The sequence below is a fragment of the Merops nubicus genome, unplaced genomic scaffold, assembly GCF_000691845.1.
Source record: "Merops nubicus isolate BGI_N331 unplaced genomic scaffold, ASM69184v1 scaffold31416, whole genome shotgun sequence".
Lineage (NCBI taxonomy): Eukaryota > Metazoa > Chordata > Aves > Coraciiformes > Meropidae > Merops > Merops nubicus.
The window spans coordinates 104,147-128,835 of record NW_008617482.1 but is presented as its reverse complement, the minus strand read 5'-3'; the positions used below and the strand labels follow the sequence as shown (position 1 = coordinate 128,835).

General features: G+C 37.9%; 1 protein-coding gene across 2 annotated transcripts in view; it reads right to left on the bottom strand.

Moving 5' to 3' along the window:
* Positions 1–837: 837 nt before the first annotated feature.
* The window catches only part of SCAPER (S-phase cyclin A-associated protein in the ER), a 124,122-nt gene continuing 100,270 nt past the window's right edge, over positions 838–24,689 (bottom strand). For both annotated transcript variants that reach the window (XM_008943171.1, XM_008943172.1), the window contains exons 24-27: positions 21,992–22,141; positions 5,275–5,466; positions 2,585–2,636; positions 838–932 (exon numbers count right to left, since the gene is read on the bottom strand). In XM_008943171.1, coding sequence (XP_008941419.1) covers positions 838–932; positions 2,585–2,636; positions 5,275–5,466; positions 21,992–22,141 — 489 coding nt within the window. The remainder of the gene's footprint in view (positions 933–2,584; positions 2,637–5,274; positions 5,467–21,991; positions 22,142–24,689) is intronic.

The following is a 24,689-nucleotide window of genomic DNA, read 5'->3' as shown; positions in this document are numbered from 1 at the left end:
CGCCGGGGCCCGCGAGGAAGAGTTGGGGATGATTACGGCGCCGGTCCCCGGTGCCATGAGGCGGCCTCGCCGGCCCTTCGCTGAGGGAGTGCCCCTCGCGCCCTGTCAGAGCCGCACCGCTGGGGCCCGGAGCGAGAGGCACGGAAAGAAGCCTGACCCAGACACGCCACCGGTTCTGCCTTTTAATCTTGCTTTAGGGAGCCTTCACCGTTTAGAGAACATCACGAGCTTTTAACAAGCGTTATTAAAGCCTTACCAAAACGTTAAAAATGCATGTGGTTCAGAAAAAACGTATTATGTGACTTAGCCCAAATTGCCCCAAAATTACAAGTGACACTTCCTCAGATGCAAACCTGACAAATTCTTTAGACTTTTGATTAAATAGAAAAACAGCTTAGCAGTGTTTTTTTTTTCTTTTCTCTCCAAGCCTTCTGTTGATTATGGTAGTTAAAAGACACCAACATTTGTAACCCAGAAGTCAGACTACAGACAGAATAATTTATTTTATTACAAGATATATAGAACACACATTCTCTATTTGCAATCTTATTTCCGCAGTGCGAGTACCACCACATCACAGGGTAGATAATACCCAAGTAATGACATAGGATAAGTGAACGAAATAAACTCAAATTATCAAAATTACAAAACAGAACTTGAAAGTATCTACAGTACTTATGATATAAATAGTGCAAATTATGTATCTACAGCACAAGTATTTAGAGTATCAAAAACTTTTTGGAATAGCCTTGTAAAGAAGGTGGTCCGCAGGAACTGGTCAGCATGCAGGAACTGGTCAGCATGACGATGTTAGGGTTTTGAAACCAAATACGACACTTATTTTTTCAAGAAGAACTGTCGAGCTTCTTCCCAGGACTGGCGAGGGAATCTGTTGGACAGCTCAAGATAATCTTGAGAATTGAAAAATTTTTCTGTTGAAAACAGAACATAAAATTACCATGTTATTCCTTTTTAAGATGAGATGGCAATAAAACAAGAATAATGAATGTGCAGCCAAGCTGAGATACCTCAAGTCATTTACTCCCCTCCCCCTACCAAAAGCTTCTCAAATCATGGGATGATGCTTCTGTGGAGCTTCAGACATGGAGGTTTGGCTTTAAAAACGGGGGAGAGGGCTCTGGTGATCAAAAGCTCAGATTTTTTTTAATCAAGCTCTCTCTGCTTTATGCATCTGAACACTATACATCTTTGCATGTTTTATGTTCTTGGATCCACTGGGACCATTTCGGCCTCATTCGAGTTTAGACAGCCCCAACAACATGCTCCCTGCCTAGCAGCTGCTTTTTCCACAAAGGGCCGCGGTGGAGTTTTGCTCCACGATTCCCCCAAAGCTCACAGCACAGTCACAAACGCAGCTTTACTCCTGTGAGCACGGCTGGTGACGTGAAGGGGACTACACATGCGCACACAGGTCTGGGGGGTCCGGCCCTTCGGGCAGCGGCTTGCAGCACAGCAACCAACAACAGAAATTTACACTTTCAAGTTTTATTCTGAGCAGCATTATTGTTCCCATTTGTGTTTTTGGGGACATCCTTCACATTTGAGCGATATAATGGATAAAAATAATCCTGCTTACACTACTATTAAGTCAGCTTTTTTTCAGCTGGGGAATGTTTAGAAATCACAGTCACATGTCACCACATAGTCATCTTTGTTTAAAAGTTCATCCAGTTTGAATAGTGAAAACAAAAAACATTCTTCCACTTGGATTTTAGTTGTTTCTTGAGCAGATTTTCATGCAAACACAATCCTGGAAGGTTTGTGCTGCAGACACTGGACGAGGCCAATTCAGACTATGAGGTATAATGCTGACCATAAAAAAAACTCCATAAAGTTATGTTAATTTTATAGTTTATATTTTATAATTTATCTTTAAACACAAAGCTTATGTTTCAGACCTAGAACTGCTCATCTTCTGCTGAATGTTCAGCAAAGTGGTGGTGGATTTCTGCTTGCTATGAAGGAGAAATGACTGTCTGAGCGATGTACTTTATACAAAATACGGGTGACTCAAGACCAGACTCCCATCAAACCACCTGAATTTCAGATGTGCTTAACAAGTAATAGCCATCTTAGCTGAGAATCTTTCCAATGTTTTGCCTAAAGAGGTTAACTGCATTTTACACAACATTTACAACAACTTGAGGGGGAAAAGAGCACACTGACAAATTTACATGACCTTATTTTACCAGTTTTTGGTTCCCCGGATACATTGGCGTGGCTGCGTGGCTTCTGCAACCTGAAACTTTTTAAGGTAGCCTTTGTGACAGCTAATTAAATATGTGCACGTACAGTATCACATTTTACGACATGATACTACATAGCATTTATTAAAGATTAACAGTCTGAATTCTGGGTATGATGAGCAGCAGACTGGAAAACATATACATTTAAGTCAGAATATAAGCTAGGGAGCCTCTCCCCAAACTGAAAAATCACATTGCAATTTATTGTAGTTCTTTTGTCGTGATGCAGATTCAACAAATTTAAATCACAGCAAAATATAATACTTGCACATTGTGTTACCCAGTTGCTATTCTGCTACATTTCATTAGAGACATACCCCTTTGCTGAGATAACTGATTATCCATTTGGCTTGAACTCTGTGCAAAATCCTATGGAGGGAAAAAAAAAAAAAAAAGGCATCAGGTTTTCAGGTTTTATCTGAGGAGTTAAAGCAATATTTTTGTCTTCACAGTCACTCAAAAATACTAAATACTTTAAGAAATCTGTAAATTAACAAACTCTGGTTTGTTTGCTACATATCTTATCAGAATACTGCCAGCACTTAAATTCTGTAATACACATGGATTTTTATACTTTTTTTTATACCTTTTTTTTTTTTGGGGGGGGGGGGGACACACACCCAAATACTGTTAATAAACAACAGAAAAAAAAACAAGGAATCAGGTATTACCATGACTTTTGAGAGACCATTTACTATAGCCATGCTTTTTTAAAACCCACGGTATCTTAGATTTATGCTCTTGACTCCAAATAGAAATCATATAAAATTTTTGAATGATCCCAGTTCCATCGGCTGTGCTTCCCAGTGACCCGAGCGCCCGAGGTCCTGACGTCCTGGGAGGTAGGTGCAGCTCTCCCAGCGAGGCGAGGCGCTCTGGCCCGGGCGGCAGGCAGCGGCGGGCAGATAACGGCGTGCCCGCCGCACGGTGGCTGCCGCATCCTGAGCCAGCGTGGACACCGACCCCCCCCAGACCAGTGCAGGATGATGCGAGTCAGCTGCCCCAGCGTGGAGCGGGCTTTTAGGATCCTGTCCTTTGTTCAAGTATTCACGGAGCAGAGAGGGTGTTATGCAAGCAAGAGATACAGTTTAGCAAAGCATGGATACTCCTAAATATTTTTTTAATTATTTCAGCACATCTAGAAACAGAAGTAACAAAAATAAAAAGGACGATTCAAACTTCAGGTGATAGAAATAAATCTGTTGGTAGGCAGACATAACATGGGTCATTGTAAAATCCAGCAATTGTTTTCTTTGATTTATGCTGAACACATTTAACCCACCGTATTTAAGAGGTATATTCGTACACACCACCAAACTTTTACGTAAATGGGACTTCTTTTTGCATTCCCTGGCACAGGAAGAACCTCATTTTTTAGTCACGAGGAAACATTTTACAGCCTTTCCTAAACCTTCCAGTGAAACAAATGAGATCTGCTAGACAAACAGCAGCGAGCTGAAATAAAGTAGAGAGGCAAGTCTCTTCTGTGTGTGTGGGTATCTGAGCACTCCTTGGTTCCTTCCAGAATAGTCCTGCTTATGTTTGTGCTTGTGCAACATTTGGGATTAAGTTCTGAAATGGATAAGGTACTAAAGTACCAGGGAAGTCAGCAACAACATGACACTTTACAGCACTGAAGGATCTTCCATATTTTAATATAACATCTTTTTTAAAAGCCTGCAAGAATACTGTGTGGACTTAGCATCTGAAATTTATCTCTAATTGGAAATCAAATTAATAATGTTGACCCTTGTAAATACATTTTGCTGTAGCTACTGGGGATTTGAATGCCATTCTCTCTATTACAGCACAGAAATCAAGGTAAATAATAACCTTAATTATTCATATAGGGAACACTCTACTCCATGCTCATGTTTTCTGGTTGAAAAAACCAAATTAAACTTACTGCATTTACTTGTAATTATGAAACTTTTTTTTTTTGCCACTGCAACTTCTACACCGAAATCTGTAATTCCACTAGAAAAAAGTTAAAGATGAATTATAGCTTTGTATTTAATCCAAAGTTCATTACTATATGGTAAATTCTTTTAATACTAAGTTTCAAACTTTTTTTTTTTTTTAAACGCTAGGCAATTATTTTTAATATAAAAGGATAAAAAGCTGCTTTCAGAAGTTTGATGCTATACAAAGACTTTTAGTAAATATTTAGTTCTTGTGTTTTCTCTCCCAAATCTGTGTAGCTTACCCCTGCACTAGCTGTAAAATATCAGGAAAATGAGTATCACTAACATTTCTGTGTCAACAACAGTCATTTTCAGGTGACTGATAAAGAGTTACCAGGCTCCTAAAAGCTTTTTACTTTTAAATAGAAGAATGTTTACAAAAATGGCATTTACTAATTGGAAAAAGTCAATAAAAGGTACAGAAAACATGAGGCATGCATAAAATCTGATACATAAAGCACAGCATATAAATTTAGACAAAGGGTACAAAAACGCTCTATATCCTTATTCAAAACAATATTCATAATGACCTCAGTGGCTTACTGTCAAAAATACAGATTGCAAGATTAGACTGGTAACAGATGCTCTGTGTATTTGCTGCAAAAAATACATACACTTCGGTTCAGTTCTCTCAGTAAATCTACTGTACACCGTATACAACTGTACATTTGTATGTAAACACATGAATATACTGATTTCAGATATATGTGAAGTAGTTTTTAAATAATAAATATTATTTTAAGAATTGTCTTGTAATAGCAGGGTCCACATAAAACTTTCCTCGTACGCCCAGTAACTTGAACGAAAACAAGATTCTGCACATGATAATGAGAACCTGAAGTCCTCGGTAACCTTTTAGTGTTACAAGATGCCTCAAGTACAGGCATCATCTGTGGTTTGACAAGAGCTGCAGAGAATCTTAAACTACTTCAATGCTGTTTACTTGTTTTACTTAAGACAAATGACTTCCATAAACACAGCAAAGGTGAGAAAAGCTGTTGCTGTCACCCTGTGCACTGTTGTTAGGTTACTGCGATAGCTACCTGAATGAATGTGGCGAGTAGAACGCAGCTCATCTCCTGCTCCAGGATGATCTTGTTCTGACGGTTATTGTAACAAGCAGCTATTAGTGAAGGGAAGAGCACTTTGATTAAACGAGGATCACTGAAATACTGGAAAGGCAGCTGGCACAGTTTTTGCAGAACTGTAGGGTGACGGCCAGATTGTACAATGATCTGGAAATACAAACATAACAGAATTAAAACACGTGATCTGTCTTCTGTTCTCTTCCTGTTAACCACCAAGGGTGTTGAAGTCATGCAAAAAAAATGAGCATGGCTGAGGAGTAAATGCTAAAAATAAAGCTTATAACATTTAGTCCAAAAAACTTTTGGTTTTTATTGTACAAAGAATGTAAGGCTGTGAAACTCCTTTTTCCTGTATCTCCCCAAAAGACAGCAAGTAGATGAGAAGGAGATTAATCTGCAGATTAGAGTAAAATAGATAATTTAATACCTTCATTCAAATGACAAAGAATTATACTAAAGGGACTATTATAAGTTAGATCTACGAAACAAAAAACCCCAACCCCTGCCATTTAAACACAGTAAGCATGTCTTTAGGGGGGAAAAAAAAAAAAGTCAAGAGATCACCAGGACTGTAAAACCCCTGTCGAAGCTCTATCATCCTTTACTAGAGTGCTCGCTGGCAATTCGAGAGGACTCCGTTTCATGGTAGATGTCTGCCATGCATTCTCAGGCACCAAAAAAGAAAAGGTGATTGTAAGCTACACAGCAAGGAGTTTCAGTAAGAAGAGACTCAGAAAGATCCTCCCATCTGTATTCCTTATCTCAGTTTCTATCAGTGCCATTGACTCTAAAAGGAGAATTGTTTAGATAAATGGGACTGTTGTCATGAAGCAGGCTAAGTTTACAACTGTGTACATCTGAAGAAAAAAGGCAATGCTATTACTGGTCTGCAAAGGAACCTTTCCAATTTACTTGATATTCTTATAAAGTCTTTGTGATAAACTAAAAAATGCCAGAATTGGATCTGTTCCAAGTAACCTTGATTAGACAGTTATAATATGAAAGAGCTGCTTGACCCAAAGTTGGTTTTTTGGCATAGGAGGAAGCTCCTATAAGGTTAGAACACTGTAAAACTTAGGGTCATGACTGTAAATTGTACTTGGAAAAACACAATTTTACAGGTACACACCCAGACAAGACTGCATTCAAATTAAAACCAGAAGGACAGAAAGAAGCAGTTGAGACCACAGGAACATAAATTACAGGGATTTACAAGTTTTCAAAGCACTTTTAACAATACCTTCAGAGCACACTCTCAGTTGATAATGCAGTTCAGTTTAAAAACAAGGATCAACAAAGTAATAGTTTGCATTTTTTATTTTTTTTTTTCTCAGTACACTAGCCAAAAAGACATTGAAAACCTTTCAAAATACTGGTAGAAATGTCTCAGTGCCCTTAAAGACAGAAGGTATTTTTAAAAGATGGCCAAACATATGACAATTAAGCATACACTCAAGCACTGTTTTGAAAGAAATATTACTGAAGAATTTGGGTGGTTCTAAACCTAACTACCACCATATAAACAAACGGGTGCCTTTGGAGTCTGTGATTACTGTTTGAATTTTTAATTAACCTGAGTTGTTGTTATATAATTTACTTTTTTAATGACAAATTCTACAATCAGAAAAGTACTTAAAATTAACTATAACGGTACTAAAAGAAAAACACATTTGGTATTTCTGATCAAGGACAGAAAAAGAACTATTTGATTTCTTTTTAATGGCCAGTACATGTGCAAGTACATGAACAGGAAGAGGAAAAGAAGCTTTTCAGACTTTCCATTTTTCATTTCACTCTTTCTTTACCTGTTAAAAAATGCCATGCATGATCAGTGAACTCTTGCCAAACCAACAGTGTGGATACTCAAATAGCTTCCATGAAACTATTCTTTCATTATCTTTTTCTTGTCAACATTTTTACTACAATGATGTTATCAGCGTTAAAGATAGAAGGTATGTATACAAGGGCCACTGATTGTTTTAATCTGTTATTTATCACATGTGGAATCAATTTTACAATTTCAGCTCATTGTTCTAATGCAGCTACTAAACCTGATACACTATGATATATACTCTGAAAAAAACCCCACCCACCCATGAGTCATCCCTTACTGGAAAAAAAACCAAAAACCAAACAAATAAACCTCTAGCAAAGCACAAATTCTTTGTTTTGCTGTGGACTGGTAGAGAAAGTGGCCCAGCACTTGACTTAGCAGATGAACAATAAAGAAAACAAATTAAAATCTTTGATTTCTTTGCAGTGGAAAAAAAGACACCTCCTCTTGCCTTTCCTTTGTCTTAATGATCCCAGAGAGTTTTGCCGGTCTGGAATATTCATCTTACAAAATGCTCTAATACAAGACGCAAACTCCTTACTAAAATGCAGTGCAGAAAGCTTGCTTTTCCTCCTGCCACATACTGGAATCCAGACACATTTACCTAGAACTAGCTGTTCTTGTTGCTCTCTCCCCAGCCTGAAAGTCAGATATGCTTGTCAGAAGTAACAAGATCCTAATTAAATCACCACATTTCTGTACAGCCAAGCATTTAAGCACCTGCCTAACTTCAGATGTGTGCCTAGGTTCCATTAATATTTGCTTGTGGTTTCCTTTTTCTGAATTGGGACCTATCAAATTAGTACAAGCTACTTTTTTTTTTTTAAATTCAGAGTTGGCAACTCACATTAATGTTTTCAGTATTTCATTACAAAATTTGCTTACTCTCAGAATTTATAGATATTCATATAACTTTATTGGTTTTGCCTGTGCTTTGCTTAAGTAAATTCCTAAAATGCACCTCTGCCTAGCTTGGCATATTTTTGGCCTGACACAGTAAACACTAGAAGACCCTTTGAAGACCGAAGCTACACACAGGTAGGATACAGCAAATGCATTTCCAAAACTCTGTTTCATGATGAATGAATGAAGTTTCTGCTTGTCCTACCAGCCAGACTCAAGACTGTGACACCTTTCAGAGGTGGAGCCCCCGTTACAGAGTGTGGTGACATGACTTGGGGTTAGCACACTGGAAAGGCACTGACCAATTGCACCGCTTGCTCTCAAGGTAAAATCCTGCAGAAAATGAGAGCTTAGAGCATCTTATTGCTGAACTGAAGCAACCTCAACACTGTGTAAGCCAACGGTTAGCAAGGCTGCACAACGTATGCCACTCTAAATCAAATTCTGTTTACTGGTAACCTTTGCTCGAAGTCACCTCTAAGAATACAATTTTCCCTGCTTGGTCGGTCTGAATTTCTAGCTTTCCTACACCACACACACTGTGCCTACTCAATCCACACTAGTCCAGCACAGTGAGTAATGTGATGACCTGTGGGAATTTTTTACTAAGCAACACCTTTCAAGGTTGCCTATTAGCTATCTTCTGTCACTCCCACCAGTTTATAACTGCCTGCAGGTCCTGCCAATTTGCTTCATCTCCAGTAACCAGAGGGTCATGCACACTCTTTGTCACCTAAACCTCCCCTGGAACAACTTGAGGCTGTTTCCTCTTGTCCTGTCAGCCTGTCTCCTTAGGAGAAGAGCCCAATACCCACCTGGCTCCAACCTCCTTTAAGGGAGTTGTCAAGAGCCAGAAGGTCTCACCTGAGCCTCCTTTGCTCCATGCTCAACAACCTCAGGTCCCTCAGCTGGTCCTCGTAAGACTTGTTCTCTTGACCCTTTTTTTCCCCATCCTAAGTCACTAAATGGAATAAATTTTTTCCTCAAGTTTACTTGGGCTAATATTAACTACACAGTACATTGCTTGGTCATTTGTTGCAATTCTTCTAGCTGTGAAAGTCTGAAGCAGTATAAGTCAGTCTTTCAAAACAGACTACACTGACAAAAGCCAGCAATATGCCACACAGCACTTGAGCAATAAAAAAAGACAATCAATCAAAAAACTTAAAAGCTCCTTGTGGTATGGAATTGTAATAAAGTTGTGAGGGGAACTCATTTTGCTGGGCCACAAGGCTTCCCCTGTCACTGAGGTAGGGTGTCTGGCTACAGACCCGAGGTGACTGTAGGAAGGGTATTCCATCCTGGATTCTGTGTTTCTTTCTTGTGGTCCCACCCTTGCAGACGGCCCCAGTAGCTTTCCTCTCCTGCTGCTGCTTCCTGGCACCTTGCAAAGGAGATCTTCCCAGGACCAAAGACCTTTGCTAGGGAACTAATAAACCCTATGGACCCGAGTAACTTGGGTACTATTCTCCTCTGAGTAACAAAAGGAAAGTTACAGCTTATATCATTTTTCCTGTGAAGCTCCAAGGGCTCCAAAATAACTTTTTGATGATCCTGCAGGAATGAGAATCATAAAAATGCCACTCCTTTCCTTGCTTGCAAGGGCAGAGAGATAACCACTGGCATACACAGGGGCAACCTTTGCATGAGAACTAGCACGGGAAAGATATTTTGGTGAATGCCTTCTAATTCTATTTACATACTGTATGTACATAATATTTGTCTTTCCCTTCATCTTTCTCTACATTCCTTTTATCATGAACTACAATTACTCCTAAATGCATATGTATGAATTTTTGTCAAAGCATGGTAATACAATCTTCATAACTAATAGAATCCAGATCTTTTGAATAACACAGCAATGATACAGAATGTACTCGTCAAATCAGAAGTAAAATCTTAACAAGTCAATGGTTAATATTAGAAGAAAATTAAAATTAAGAATCCTCTAGTCTTTGAAACTGCATCTTCATCATCAGGTAACTGAGTTTATAAGCGCCTTATAAGCTATAAACAGGATTTCCATTGAAAAAACATAAAATGTCTGCCAGGAAGTTGAAGAATGACTGTATGTAAAACAGTGAACAAATATTAGCAAAAAATTGAACTGATAATTCATATACTCATACCATTCATATGTCCTAATTACACATGTAATAAAGATGCATGCTACTAATTTTTCAAGAACTTTTAGTTTAAACAAATTGCTTTGTAAAGATTTACCTTTTTTTAACTATGGAGTAGCATTTTTGGTGACAATTTTAATTTCTGTTTCCAAGTTGTAATTGCACACATTTAACGTATGTAAAGCGTTTAAAAAAAGAGAAACGAACTGAATTTAAAATTGCCTGCAGCCTTCCAGAGATTTAAAAAAAGACTGTGATTACAGATTGATTTTCAATGGTTCTATGCATGTATGTTAAATATTGTCAGTTATTTTATTACAAGTAACAAAAAAAAGTTTCCATTTCAGACCAGGAACTTTTCCACTCCTTGTGTATTACACAAGGCTAGTCCAGGATTACTGCAGAGTGGAAGTGCTGATTTTTAAAAGCAATATTTAGTCTAGTTCTACTGATGGATTTAGGTTTTCTTGTTTCATTTGGACATTTGCAGCTCTGGAAAGGCATCATTCATGTCAGTTATTTCTATCCATATGTACCACAAAACCTGCAGAATTATCTTCCAAAGAGGCTAATTAATTTTCTGGTCAGGAAGAACAGAAAGTCAGCAGCAATCTGTTTGTCTATGCAAGGATAAAACAAAGAACTGAGAAGTTGGGTATTGAACTGATCGAGAAAGCCACATTCACAGTGAACTAAACTGTGCTAGATCACAGAATCATAACACTATAAATTAATTATCACCATTTACTGAAATCATCCATACATTTAGAAAGTTACAAGACACTCATCATGTGTCTAAAATGATAATAATATTTACCATTCTATTCAATTATTTCTTCAAAGGTTGCTTTACACCCCTCTCCCAAATAATAATTAAAAATATATTATGACTGTATTCCAGGTTAAAAATGAGTTGGCTTAAGCCTGGCAAGAAGCTGTTCTCCAAACAGGTACCAGTGGTCAGGTTATCAAGTCCAAACCCTAGCCCGCAACAGGGTATGTTTTTAATTGTCAAAGCAGCTTCCCTAGCTATCAAACTAGAGGGCATTTGCTATCAGACATTTGCCACATCCATTTCAGTGTAGCAATCTGTTTTGCCAGGTTCCTTCAAGTCTAGGGCTGGGGGACACAGCTGGTGCTGGCCCTCAGATACAGTATACACCAGAGCCCTCAGCCCCAGGTTAGCTCAGGAAAAGTACTTTTCACAGCGGATCCAGTAATCTCTTTGAGTTCTCATTTTCATTCTGTTGTGTTGCCTCATGATTTCTTCTATCACACATTTCCCACCACCAAGGACCTTGCAAAAGTTTATTTTTTGTGATGCTGACACTTCACTGAAGTCCCCAGTAACATTTTTGTACATAAAGGTGTACAGGTGTGCTTTCCACCTGACAACTAACAGAAAAGCTCACGGCAGCCTGGGTACTCTCCCACATCTCTTCTAGTAGCCACTTGGTTACTCTGCGGGCCAGCTCACATTGCCTTCCAGAAATCAGCTACACAAAAAATATCAGAAGATTTAGAAATTCATGTCTTTAGATGTTCATGACCATATTGTTTGCTTACTATTTCTATTCCTTTTGCTATATCTTAATGTTATGTCATAGTTTCTGCTGTTAAGATACACAACATAAAAACGCAGAAACTCTGGGAGCAAATGCACTGCTGGCATCAATGGCACCACTAGGGCACAGCTGCCATAAATTAGACCTGCAAGGGTAGAGGGATGTCAAATTAAGAAGGGCAGAGACAATGTCCAGCAACATTCAGCTACCACCTGAGCACCTGGAACTGCACATACACTGCTAGGTCTCCTCAGTAGCAGAGAGATGCTTGCTTGGCAACACTGCAGCATGAAGATACTGTGACTCAGGGGTGCTTTCTGTCGCCATCAGTTTCTTTGATCCACAGAAGAAAGGAAAAATTGCTTCTTGCTCCTTTAAGATAGCAGAAAAAGGAGAAAGACTGCTAAAATCTGTAGACACAAAAACCCCAAATGTCAAGAATTGAGCAAAACCTTAGAAGTCATTTAAGTGCACCTCTCTTTCTTGACTAACTCTGCATGACAATGTTGTGTTCTTATTACTCCACAGTCAGGCTGGCTACATTTAGTGATTTTGATCAACTACTAGAAGTTGTAGCTCTTTTATCAAATGAAAAGTGAGACAAAATTCCAGTAATGTGCAGTGGGTACAAGAAAATGGAGTTAAATCATAACTTCGTAAAGTTTAAAATTTCCTGATGCAAAACCTTCCTCTGCTCTTGGAGAGAAAAAACTGCCAATGAAACAGCATATTCCATAGGTACTTAAAAACAAATACGGTAATTATCACTGTGACCTGAATTATCTTCCTAGAAAAACATCCTTCTCAATAGGATTTCCTTTTATCTTTATGAAACGAAGCATTAAAATGTGCTCTCCTACTTGACTGTGCTCTTCGGCTATAATGTATTTCACATTCAGGTGCAATTTTCTTAGAACAACTCAGACTAAAAAGCTAATGGTTCTCTAAGGGGCACTCCTTGCCTTTTCCACTATCTCATATGACCTACAGTTCCAAACTTGAACATGACCATTATAAACATTTAGGTCTTAAAATTGTACTGTTGGTATGGGAATTATTAATGTGTCTTTTCTGTTTATCATTTATATAAATGTCAATTCTCATTTGTACAAACAACTAATAACTTTGCTGAACTGGAACTACATCTAATCTCTAACAACAGTATTCTTTTGAATAGTTAAAGCCATTTAACTATTGATGCCAGGTTATGTATAACTTTGTAAAAGAAATAAGTCTTCATATTAGTAGTGCATAGTTTCTCTGCAAAGTTAGATCTGCATTATTTCTTTGCTTCTATATAAACAGATCTCATACTGCTAGTATTTAATCAGCAGAATATGTCACCACTTAGGCTCTTCTTCTGGTTTAAGGTCAAGCTATTTTCTTTCCATTTTGCAAACTTTGCTATTGGCAAGGCTCTGAGCAAAGAATGTTCTAAATTCCTCCTAATATTTATCAGGAATCAGAGCACCATTTCCACGCAAAAACAATGTTCCAGAATGCTACATTCAAATTTAAAAATAAGAATTTTGTCTATTTGAAAAATCCATTGTTTATTTTCTTAAGATCACATCTAAGCTTTCAGAGAGAAGATAACAGAGTCCAGAAAAACATTAGTCTTCCCATAAAACACATTATGAGCATTGTCCTTTTAGAGGGAGCTCTATGGTTTAAGAACATGGACTCAGCGGTGCTCTGTGTATACAAAACAAAAAAAAAAACCCATCTGAGCAGTTTCTGTGTAATCGTCTGAAGCCATTTGAACATTTAGGGTAGGACAATGGCAAATACAAGCACAGTGATGCAGTAAAGATGTAAAAATGTTTATCAAAAGTGATGCTACTGGAAAATATAGATAAAAAACTTCCTTTATACACAGCTCTTAAAAAAATGTCATCCAAAACTACAAATAAGTCATCTTAGTTACAAGGTAACAGATGAGGTATATATAGATTAAATTCAGCAATAAATAAATAATACCAAACGGATACTGTAAAATATAAGCTCCATTACAATGTGGTGAAAGGAGAATGGAAACAATACTAATATGCATTGAGGCTATTTGTGAATTTAACACATGCTCAGGCTTCAGGACAAAATAGTAACCCAATGCCTGAACTAAGAAAGGTACTAAGGAAAAGCCCGATTTAAAAAATGCTAGCGCTTTAGCATTTAACATATTGACATAAAAAAAAAATGTCTAAACGTGTGAGGTTGCTCTCATGCTTAACGTCAATGACATAGCTAAGTACCTTGTTAAACTGAAGGGTATCACTGCTTTCTAGAAAATGGTAAGCTTCATAGTTTCCAAAAAAATGTAACAGGAGATTTGTACATTTAGAGTGTTGGTCTAATAATTTTTAATCAGAAGAGTGTATTATTATAGACCGAATATATTGACAAATATGTATATTCTGTAAGCTCAAATGAAAAAAACAAAACAAAAGAACCCCAAAACAAAACAAAACAAAAAACCCCAAACCAAACCAAACACATTATGCCATGTCTCAAATGCTTAGGTATTTTTTTGAACACTGAACCTGTAGCCCCACACTATTTCTGAAAATTAACTTCACACTTAAGATATCATCTTCCACTTTGATGATGTAAATTTAAGCTGCTGCTTTGGGCATGATTCTCTACTCATTTACTCAGATGAAACTCAATTATCTGAATTAATAATTCTTGATTTAATGGCTAAAGAAGAAACAGGACCTTAGTCAACAGAAGTTCAAACAGAGTATTGGCAGAGGTTTCTGCCATCGTCCTTGAAAACATTTTGGGTCAAAATCCCCAGGAGGTGTGAATAATTAAAATATTACAGTCTAAAACACAAAATCTTTTTGTCTCTCAGAGCATTTTCTTTCTTCAAAAGCAAGCATTTTCTGTCACTCTCCAAAACCCTACTCACAAATACGCTATATAGTCTTAGAATTTTTATTTCTAGTACATTTTGTCTTCTGGCTTCCACAATAAATGTAAAGGGTTTGTGAAAATATCTGATCACCAACCAAAAAGACTGCAAAACATTGAGCCATTGGACACATTACAGAGCTGGCTGTGGAAAAGCTTCAAACAGAGAGCAAGAAATGTACTTTCCTGCCACTAAAAATGTGTTACAATGCACCCATTACTAAGGGGAGGGGAAGATGAGCAAGATTTTCCATAGTACTCACTTCTCAAGATTTAAGGCATTTTGTTTTTTTCTTTTCTTTATGTTTCAGTATCGCTTCAATCGAGTGTTACTTGAGTTGAACATGATGAAATGGGTTTGGGAGACTTCTTTAGGCCTCTTGCAGGCTCCCACCCTTGGAGCAGCATCCAAGTCCTCAGAAGAACTGTCAACTGCCCAAGCCCAAATCTGTGAACGCAGAGCAGGCTGGCGTCCTCTCTGCGTGGGGCCAGCGATGTTGAGGACAGTCACTGCGGGTCTGCACAGACTGGGAAAACTTAAGAGTTTATGGGAGAAGTACAGGGAGTTCCCTCACACATGAGGCAAGACAGACAATAGCTCACAAGGCCTGATTAAATATTTGCAGGCTTTAGACTTTGTTTTATATTTCTGTGTGAAATTTAATTCTCATGAAAAGCAGAGACTGACAGGCTGGGTGGGAACAAGGCAGAGTGAAGGCAGGCATTGTGCAAGCTTCTGCATCCATCTCCGCCAACGGATCTCCACTGGCCAAACCCATAATGTTCTAGGCCCAGGTCTTAGCTGAGAAGAAACTGCTTATTAAGCAGGATTACGCCAAACTCTGTGGTGTTTTTTTGATGTGGACAAAGGTCCACTGAGGATTAAGCTGAGACTACCAAACTCTTTTTATTCTTCACGCAGGAATCAGATTAGAACGCCGCTCTCCAAGGGCAGCAGTAGCTCTCTCCATCTCTAAGCTTTAGTTATGGACTATATTTTAAGGTTGTTGAAAATACTGGCTTTTATGACAATGGGAGCTAAGTTTATTCTTTTGTGCTTACAGTTTAAAATAAGACAATAAAACAAATCCAAGTGCATTCATTTCTCATATTAATTCCTATACACTCTCTCTTCCCCTCCTACTGGAAGCAGTCAGCCGTCGTGAACTGAAACTAAACACACTTGATTTCATGGTAAGTCTTTGCTGCTATTAAATTACTTTCCACACACCCTCTCAAAAAAAAAAAAAAAAAAATTGGATGCACTGTGGAATGTTAGAAATACAATTAAGATGTGATGCGTGACATATGCGGTCCCACATGCTTTTGCTGTATTTTAGTGGCTTTGTCACAGATCATTCTTGAAAAAGCTCATCAGTAACCTCAAGTAACAACAAAGGAGTCTGACAAATTACCTAAGAGGCATCCCTACTTTTCACTGACTGCCTAAACAGGAATGCCATCTTTTGGGAAGACATTGGTTCACTTAAGTAAATTTATGTGGCCTGGGTATGTAAAGCTGACAGAGAAAAAGCATACATTACAGATCTCTTTTAATTTACTCCATTTGAACTTGGTGAGTTTAATCCCTTAGGGGATTTTTTTGTTCACAAGCTGAAGCACTCCTAAATGGTAGTCAAGACTTCAACTTCACATGAATCACTCACTTGCCAAAATCAGCTATACCACAAAATTTACCAGGCATATTTTTTGTTAAAACCAATAAAGCTTTAAAAAGACTGTGTCTGCTTTTGGTTTTTTTTTTTTTTAAAGGTTTAAAGAACTAAACTCACAATCTCAACATGAAATCCATACTCCCAAAAATCCCTCCTTCAAAAAGAAACTAACAAAATCAGAATTAAGTTATTTCAGATACTATTTACTTCAAAACGTGGCATTAACTGTATGGTAACTACCAACAAATTCTTGCATCTTTACTCTTGTGTTGTATTCTCCAAACTTCCACCTACCAGATCAAAATTCTTCCAGTGACTCCATAACCCCCCAAACAACATAAATAATGAAAGTTTAATGATGGCTTCTAGTAAACAATCCACATGGAAACCCTACATAGAATTTTTATAACCAACATTCCTTGTTCTCCTGTTAACTTCTGATTTTCACCATTTTTCCAACTTAAAAGTGTTTTCCTTTCTTCATGCTAACCCTCGAGGAAATCGGCCACATACTGAAACTCAATATGCACTCACACTGTCAAAAGCACAGAATAATTTACCTACAGCAAGCAACTTTTAATCTAAAGTCACTCTGTACGTGTCCCTCACAACCCAGCAGTACTTGTAACCATAGCTAGGATATGTACCATAGACAAATGTATATTGTACACTGGGATAATTGTACTCCTCTTTTATGGCAGAAGTAAGACTTACCGCATGAAAAAAATGCTAAAAAGAAAATGTAAGCCAGTTATTTCACAAAAAAAGAGAAAAGAATCTCAGAATGAAGCCTTTCTTGGGGATTACCTACCACCCTTTCTTTGTGCTGGGAACGAGTCATAAATTTCACGATCCTTTCAGAGCTGCACCTACCATACAATATTTTAATTTCTTCAAACATTCTATTTATCCCTCTGAAACGGCTGTGTGACATCTTAGATATTTAAGAGAGGAGAAATTCCTCTCCCAAAATACCTTGTAATGTTACTGTTCCTTATTCCTTTAACTAGAGGCTAGTTGGTATGCCTGAAACATGTTTTGCAATACATTTTCCACATACCTATATAAAGGACATGTTTCTAATAAGGGAATGATACTATTCAATCTAATTCCATGTGGTTCTGTTTTCAACATATGGATTATCAGATATTAACATTTCAATTTTTTCTAATTTTACAGTAAGAACAATGTACTGCTGTTATGGATACAAGTGTCTAGGCATAAAAGGTTTGGAGTGACAGAGTAATAAATTAGGCTTATGCAATTGGAAGACAAACTTTCAGGGATCAAATCTCTTCTTCAAGGACACTTGGTTTGTGTACCCAAATTTTTCCAATTGCATTGGTCATTCTAAGAGAAGTTTTTACCTCTATCTACATGCCCTAGTTTTATAATTAAGTTTTTAAAATCTGCATATACTTTTCCTAGCTTTTTCACAGACATTTTGGTTTGGAGTCTAGTAATAATGTGGTTTAGTTCAATAATTTAGAAGTATACTGTTCCACATCCTACAAATACCAAAAGCTAATGGCATCCCTCTACTGCACTCTTAAGACAATATGTGTCAAAGACTGAAAGAACAAAACCTATTTTTATTTAAATCAATGCATAGTAATACAAATGAAGAATGCAAGATCCTGAATCTGAGGATCTGATTTGTGATGACTTTTCATATGAAAAATATTCACTAAATGCAATGAATAGGGAAAGATTTTTATTCCCAATACAGCACTGAGAAAGAAGCCAAATAATTCGTCATGTCTGTTAATCTAATGACGTGACCACATTCTATTATTCAATATAATATGCAAATGAGTGAGCTGACAGCACATGCTAATTATATTCATTACAATAATTAAATCAAACAATGAAAGGAAGTAAAAGTGTAATGAAAGAGAAGGATATTTTTAATTAACAAGAACATTTTAATTAGAAACTGTAATGCTATAGTCTGATATAGTATGGTTGGCTTATTGAGAGACTGGACATTATTTTTACTACACAGTTTAGATTTACATATCTGTTCTTAGCATCATGGGACCTGTTTTTGTATGTTAGTAGATTAAATGGTGGCCAAAAAAAGAGAATAATTTTCCTTGATAATACTTTATGCAAAGCAGAGGCCTAATAAAGCCGAGCTTTGCTGCAGCATGGTTACAGAATTCTGTCTTGTGGACCACAGGCTGCCTAGTTCTGTAGTAAACAAAAGTTCATGTGCCGATACAAAACAGACAGCGCAGTTTAGGCTTGACTAACGATGTTAAAGCATTTAAAATATTAAAGAAACACTCTTTTCTTTCTGAAATTTTCAGCTTCATAACTGAAAGTTGACAGCAGCTGCCCTAAAAGAGCTTTATGAATGTTAAGAGAAAAATAACAAAAAAAGGAAAGGAATATTACTAATAAATTATATGCGGGCAGAGTCAGCAAAATCATAGTCTTCTTAAAATAAACAGAGCAAGCACTATCAAAACACTTAAGAATGCGTTCCTTAGGACTCCATTGTCCTCATTGCCCCTCCACAGAATCACCTGGGCCTGGACCAAAAGCCAACCATGGTGAATGCATTAACTGGGACCTCAGCCACTGTGTCTCTGTGTGTGTAGGACCCACTGTGGGGCCTCCCTCTTACTTGAGGCTCCTGGAAACTGCAGTGAAATACGAATCTCGAGGCTGTACGAGAGGAAAGAACTTTCCTTTTTAATTTGTCACTCAACTAAATATAAAGACTTTCACAGATAATGTAATTAAACCAAACAAACCTATATTACATTAACTGATTGGCATATGATGCTCGTGGAAGATTTTCCTCTATGAATGTGAAGTATTTAGGAAATTGCCCTTTTATTATTTTGACTGCAATAGTGGTAATAGTTCACTTACTTAAATCACAGTATTACTACAGAAGGTCAACGCTGAGGTTGACAGGCTGTAAAATTGCCCTTTCAGAAATCTTTCTATTCTCCAAACTGGGAAACTGCAATTTTTTTTAATAATTAAAGCTTTTTTTTCTTTATTCCAGTATGCTATTTTGGATATTTATCTGTGATGTGGATTGACAAAGGAATCACAAAAGGCACACTGAAAACTCCAAACAAGTATTTGTTCTTTTGTTTTTAAGAGCTGAGAGGAATGAAAGCATACAAAGGTTTGTAGTAAAGAATACATTTAGAGATGAAAAGACTTACTTAAACTACAAACATTTCAAAACAAATGTATGTTTGACTAGAAGACTCATGTGAATCTGCTCTGAAATACATCAGTTACTGACTCCAAATTCTGTTCCAATGCTAAATAAAAAGAGCTATCAGGCTCTATGGAAGTTTTGTTTTCATAGCTCAGTGTCTGTTGTATCTATTTTTATTATGCCATTCTTTCTGGGAGTTCAAGCCTACTATTTGAAAGCTTTCGCTGTGAGACCAAATTTTTATTTTTAGTAGGACTCCGCAGGTGATCAACAATGAAAGAAAAAACATGGCAGTTCATAACATAATAAAAAATTAAACTGTAACTGCATGAGTAGAAAGCACTTCCTTTTTGGAAGAGCATCAAAAGGCATCATACCTTGCTCAGAAGTCACAACACTAACAGCACCTCAAAATAATGACCGTGAGCAAGTCATCCTGCCTTGCCTAATAGTAAAAAAAGACTTCCTTTTACTGAAAAATAAACCCCAACCCACCAAAACCAACCACCTTCTCATTTTGCAAATACCTGTGTGAGGAACACTTCAGTTTTTCAATACCTTTTTTTTACATGACAAACCAAAACGCCGCTTTTCAGTTGAAAACTTATTAATTAGGAGCATTGGACATTACTTAAAAAGTTAAGCACACCATAACATCTCTTGAGACAGTATCACCAAAGCGAACGGCCATAAAAGACCAGTCTTAGTGCATGCAAAGTACTAAGACACTGCAGCTATTTAACCCAAGACCTAACCTTGACTCTCAGAGCTGCAGAAGCTACCTTCCACTCCTGAAAATTAACTCCGGCCAGGGGCAGATTAGTGATGGCACATGACCTTAACCCCAAGCACACACGGTGGAGACTCCAAGACACTACAAAATCACCAGCTGGGAAGCACGCCCACAGACAAACACATTTTGCACATGCTCCATCTCCTGAGTGCCTGCCGGCGGCCGCCGTGGCCAGCTGCTGCTGTGGCACAGAGCCCGCTCGCCACGCTCAGACCTTCACCCCAGGCCACGAGCACGAAACAGCGGCAGGCACTGCAGACTGCTCCAGCTGACAGCGCTGGTAGGAAATCCCTCTTCTGCGCTACTCCTGGCACGTTTACAGCTCCAAGTCCTCCATGCAATGAATCACATCTGTTTATACTTGTGTGCCAGAAAAGAAATTTTTAAACCGCCGAGGAAAGACAACATTGTTTGCTGGCAGTTCTGGATGCCAGCATGACCTGTTGTGTAGCAGGGGGAATCAGAAAATGGCAGCAATATCACTGGGATTTTCAAAATGACTGTATTAGAAAGTGTTGCCCACAGTCGGCTCCAGATCCTGAGTAGGATATGGATGCACAGGGTAGAAAGGCTGCAGGATCCTCCCTCCAGTTGTGGCCAAAGCCACACAGACATTACCATGTAGTTGCTTTATATAATTTCATTATACTTCTGACAGCACTGTCATCTTGAAGATATTATAATGTTCCAATTATAGCCAACAACTGTAAGAACGTTGTCAGACAGCTTTTCTCTAAACCTCTGCTGATGAGTTTTAACACTTCTCTGTTCTGCTCGTCAGCTTGAGAGCACTAAGCTCCTCATCCTGAATTCCTACCCCAAAAGCTGAACAAAACCAGGAACCAGATGTTACAAGTATAGAGAGAGAACAAAATGAGTAACTTCACAAAATACAGCATTCAATTGTACCAAAGATGTAGGCACTATAACACAGTTTCTACACATCCAGAGTCAGGTTCACATACTTAAAAAGCCAGTGGCAACCTCTGCCCTGCCCCATACACCTCGAGATGCTGTGTGTCAGCTGAGGAAACTCGAGAGTTTTTTAAGTTTAAAATACTTGAAACTTTTAAGTTTTGTGCCTGGGTTCTTTTATAAGCTCATATGGAAGGCCAGGGAGTCCACGGACAGAAGTGGACAACAATCAAGAAAGCTTAAGGGAAATTTCCACTATTTGTTTGACAGAGCACTTGGTCTACTACTAAAAATATTCAAGGAAAAGAACAACTTAAGCTGAAATGAGCGCTCCGGCTAACAGGGAGATAGCTACACTAGTATCTGAGGACATGTCTTCATGGCAGACTAGCTTAATTGGCTTTAAAAGGGTTTAACTTGGGTACCACAGCCATCTCATCAAGCTGGCATGAAGTGAACATGAAGTTAACTTGGAATTAAAAATATCAGTTGCTAAGTTTATCTCAGCACTGAGTAAAGCTAGTTAAAAATCAATGCAATGTCAGCACCACTGTCTGCATAAGAATATGGGAGTTTGCTTATGGCCACATAAAACTAGCATTTTTGTGTCAAGATGCAACTTCAGCTTCTCTTTTGCACACACATGTATTTAGGAATCCTGAGTACTTAAAAAACATTGTTGAGGGGATTAGTTTTCTTGAGGGATCTGTGACTAAATGTGCCCTTGATAACTTCTGATCCCATTTTCCATTTGCCTTACCTGGTTATCTGTGTTGTTTACAGTAAAATAGCCCACACAAATAATGACTTCATGTAGCAATCCTTCACAGGTATGCTGGGAGCAGTACCAAAGCAGAGAGCTGATAATATGCCGGAATGCGAGGGACAGTCCTTCAGCACCCACAATTGACTGAAAAAAAGGCCAAGAAATGGAAATTACAGTCTAGCAGTATGTCCTAGAAATTGTGGGAATACCATGTACATCACTTGCACCCTTGTTTGTTTGGGTTCTTTTTTGAGAAGTACAGACTATGTTGCGATGACTCTGGAGGAGAACAGAATCGGCTCTCTTCTTTCAAATGGACTTTAACATTAAAAGCCATGAAAATAAGAACAAATTCAATGGATTCTGCTTAGCTGACATTCAGCAAGGCATTAGTTTGACCATTACATACGACATACATTACATGTTCCAGGAAAACTTAACACTAATCGTATTTCTTAGTAATAAGCAAAAGAAACCAAACCATCTTTATTTCTGCAAAAAAGCAAACTGCATTTCTCATTAGTAACTGGTGCCCTGAACAGAACACAAAGATTAATAACAAATAATGACTTTTCAAACATTAAAAAAGTTAGAAACATCCAAAAGGGGAGAACACTCAGCTTCAAAGCTGCTTGGGATGCTTTGTAAAAGTAGGCAAATTGCTGTAATGTGGAGATTCAGAATTAGATTTTATCTGTGGAGCCTACAGCTTCTATTTAATAAACATGTCAAACAGACAGAACGACACAAGGTCAAAGGGGAAAACTAAAGCACAAGGAATGAGCATGACAGTCTACTAACTCTAATGAAACAGCAATGTAGGCGCGTGAGAAAATCTCTTTCATTGCATTTTCTTGATTTTGTACTTTGTAGCCTGTCTTAAGTACATATACATAGATCCTAGTCTGCAGTATCGTTTAGTTTTAGCATACTCCAAATCTACCCAGCAAAAGTAGAATCCTTGACAAATAAAACGGACTCAGCTGTGGACACTTTCTAACTTAAACCTCAAGTGTTCCAGTTTAGTGCATTTTCAAGATTCAATGCATGATACAGCCACCATTTACTGCTTTACACGATGTAAATGCCACGTTCTTAGGTCCACCCTTATTTAATTAGTGCCGTCCACGTATGCTGTGACCTGGCACTCGGGGTTTAACCTTCCCTGATAACAACAGGTCAAAGGGCACCTGAGTTTGTGTATAAAAGTTAACCTAATTTTTCAAGGAAACTATGCTTCTTTTTTAGCCAGAATTAGTATCAGCTCAGGATCCTGCGTTGTTTCTCACTACCATCTTTCAATTGTTTAGACTGTCAAATTAAATGAAATATATACCCATGAGCCATCTGTGCTAATACAAACTCTAGAATACCAGACCTCTTCTCTTAATCGAAAGCCCCTATTCTATAGTCTTACTATTATGTGATGCAAGTATTCCTTAGAGATAATGATCAAACCGTATATAAACTACGCTTTTTTCCTCTGCTGTCTGCTAGCCTGCTCTAGCCCACGAGGTCAGAATGGACAGCAAACTGCCTCAGGTGTATGTTGATTTTTTACCATTACAGAAACAAATCACATTAATACACTGAAAGGGAGCGCTGCTGAGACTGCTCAACTGTGTCTGTCCATCACTAACAATATTACGCCCACCATTCAGTAAGACAGCTAAGCAGACCCTTCCTGAGTGCAGCCCTGCACCCACTAACTAAATGAAATAATTCACACCCATTAGTCTTCTGTCACCCTTTAGTCAACGATTACTATCTTGCACCATTTAATATAGAACAAACTGATGCAGATCATGGGATTTGAGAATTAATGCTGATAGTTTGTTGTAAATGCTCGGATATAATGGAGGTTGGTGGAGGGATAAATACAGACAGCGTAACCAGAAGCTTGTATTTTAAATACCAATAGTGGTTTCTCAAGATACTGGGGAGTAGCCCTTCAGCCAGCACGATTTGCTATGGCTTCCCTACAAGCTCTAACTGTCCCAGTTCAAGTCTTAATCTCTGGTATATACCTACAGCAACAAAAACACCCAGTCTCAACACAAGAGGTACTGAAGAAGCTGTAGAAGACAACTACTTTGGCACATCTTGATTTACAGAAAGAAATGGCAGCTAATGGTGTACATAAGAGTTGTTTTAGACAAAACTCCAGTAAATACAGTGTTTCTGTGCCCTGTAAAAAATCCCGATTCTGCAAGTGCGTCCACACAGATGAACATTGCTACATGCAAATTACTTGTTGTTGTTTTTAGAAGTATTAAATGTACTAAAAATTGAAGTGAGGAAATAAATACAGACTGAAGGAGACATACCATATACTAACTCTTTACTCGCAGCACTTGCTGAGTTTGATGCATTTCAGATGGAGTGTATGGTACAACTTACATACAAATTATACATTAAATGAAACAGAAACGTATTCTGATGAATTGCATAAGATTGATGCTGCTAAATGTTTTTTGCAAAGCAATGGGCTTTGACAGGTGTTTTATATTAACACGACATCTTTGTCAATTCATCTGAGAAACGTACCAGAATTTGCATTTTCTTTGTATGGCAAAATGAGCATATACACTAGGAATGTGTTCAAAGAGGGTGAGAAAAGACTTACCGTCTCAAGACTCAAAATGTGAACATTTTGGATTTTTTTTTTCTCCGTGAATAAATATTATAAAAA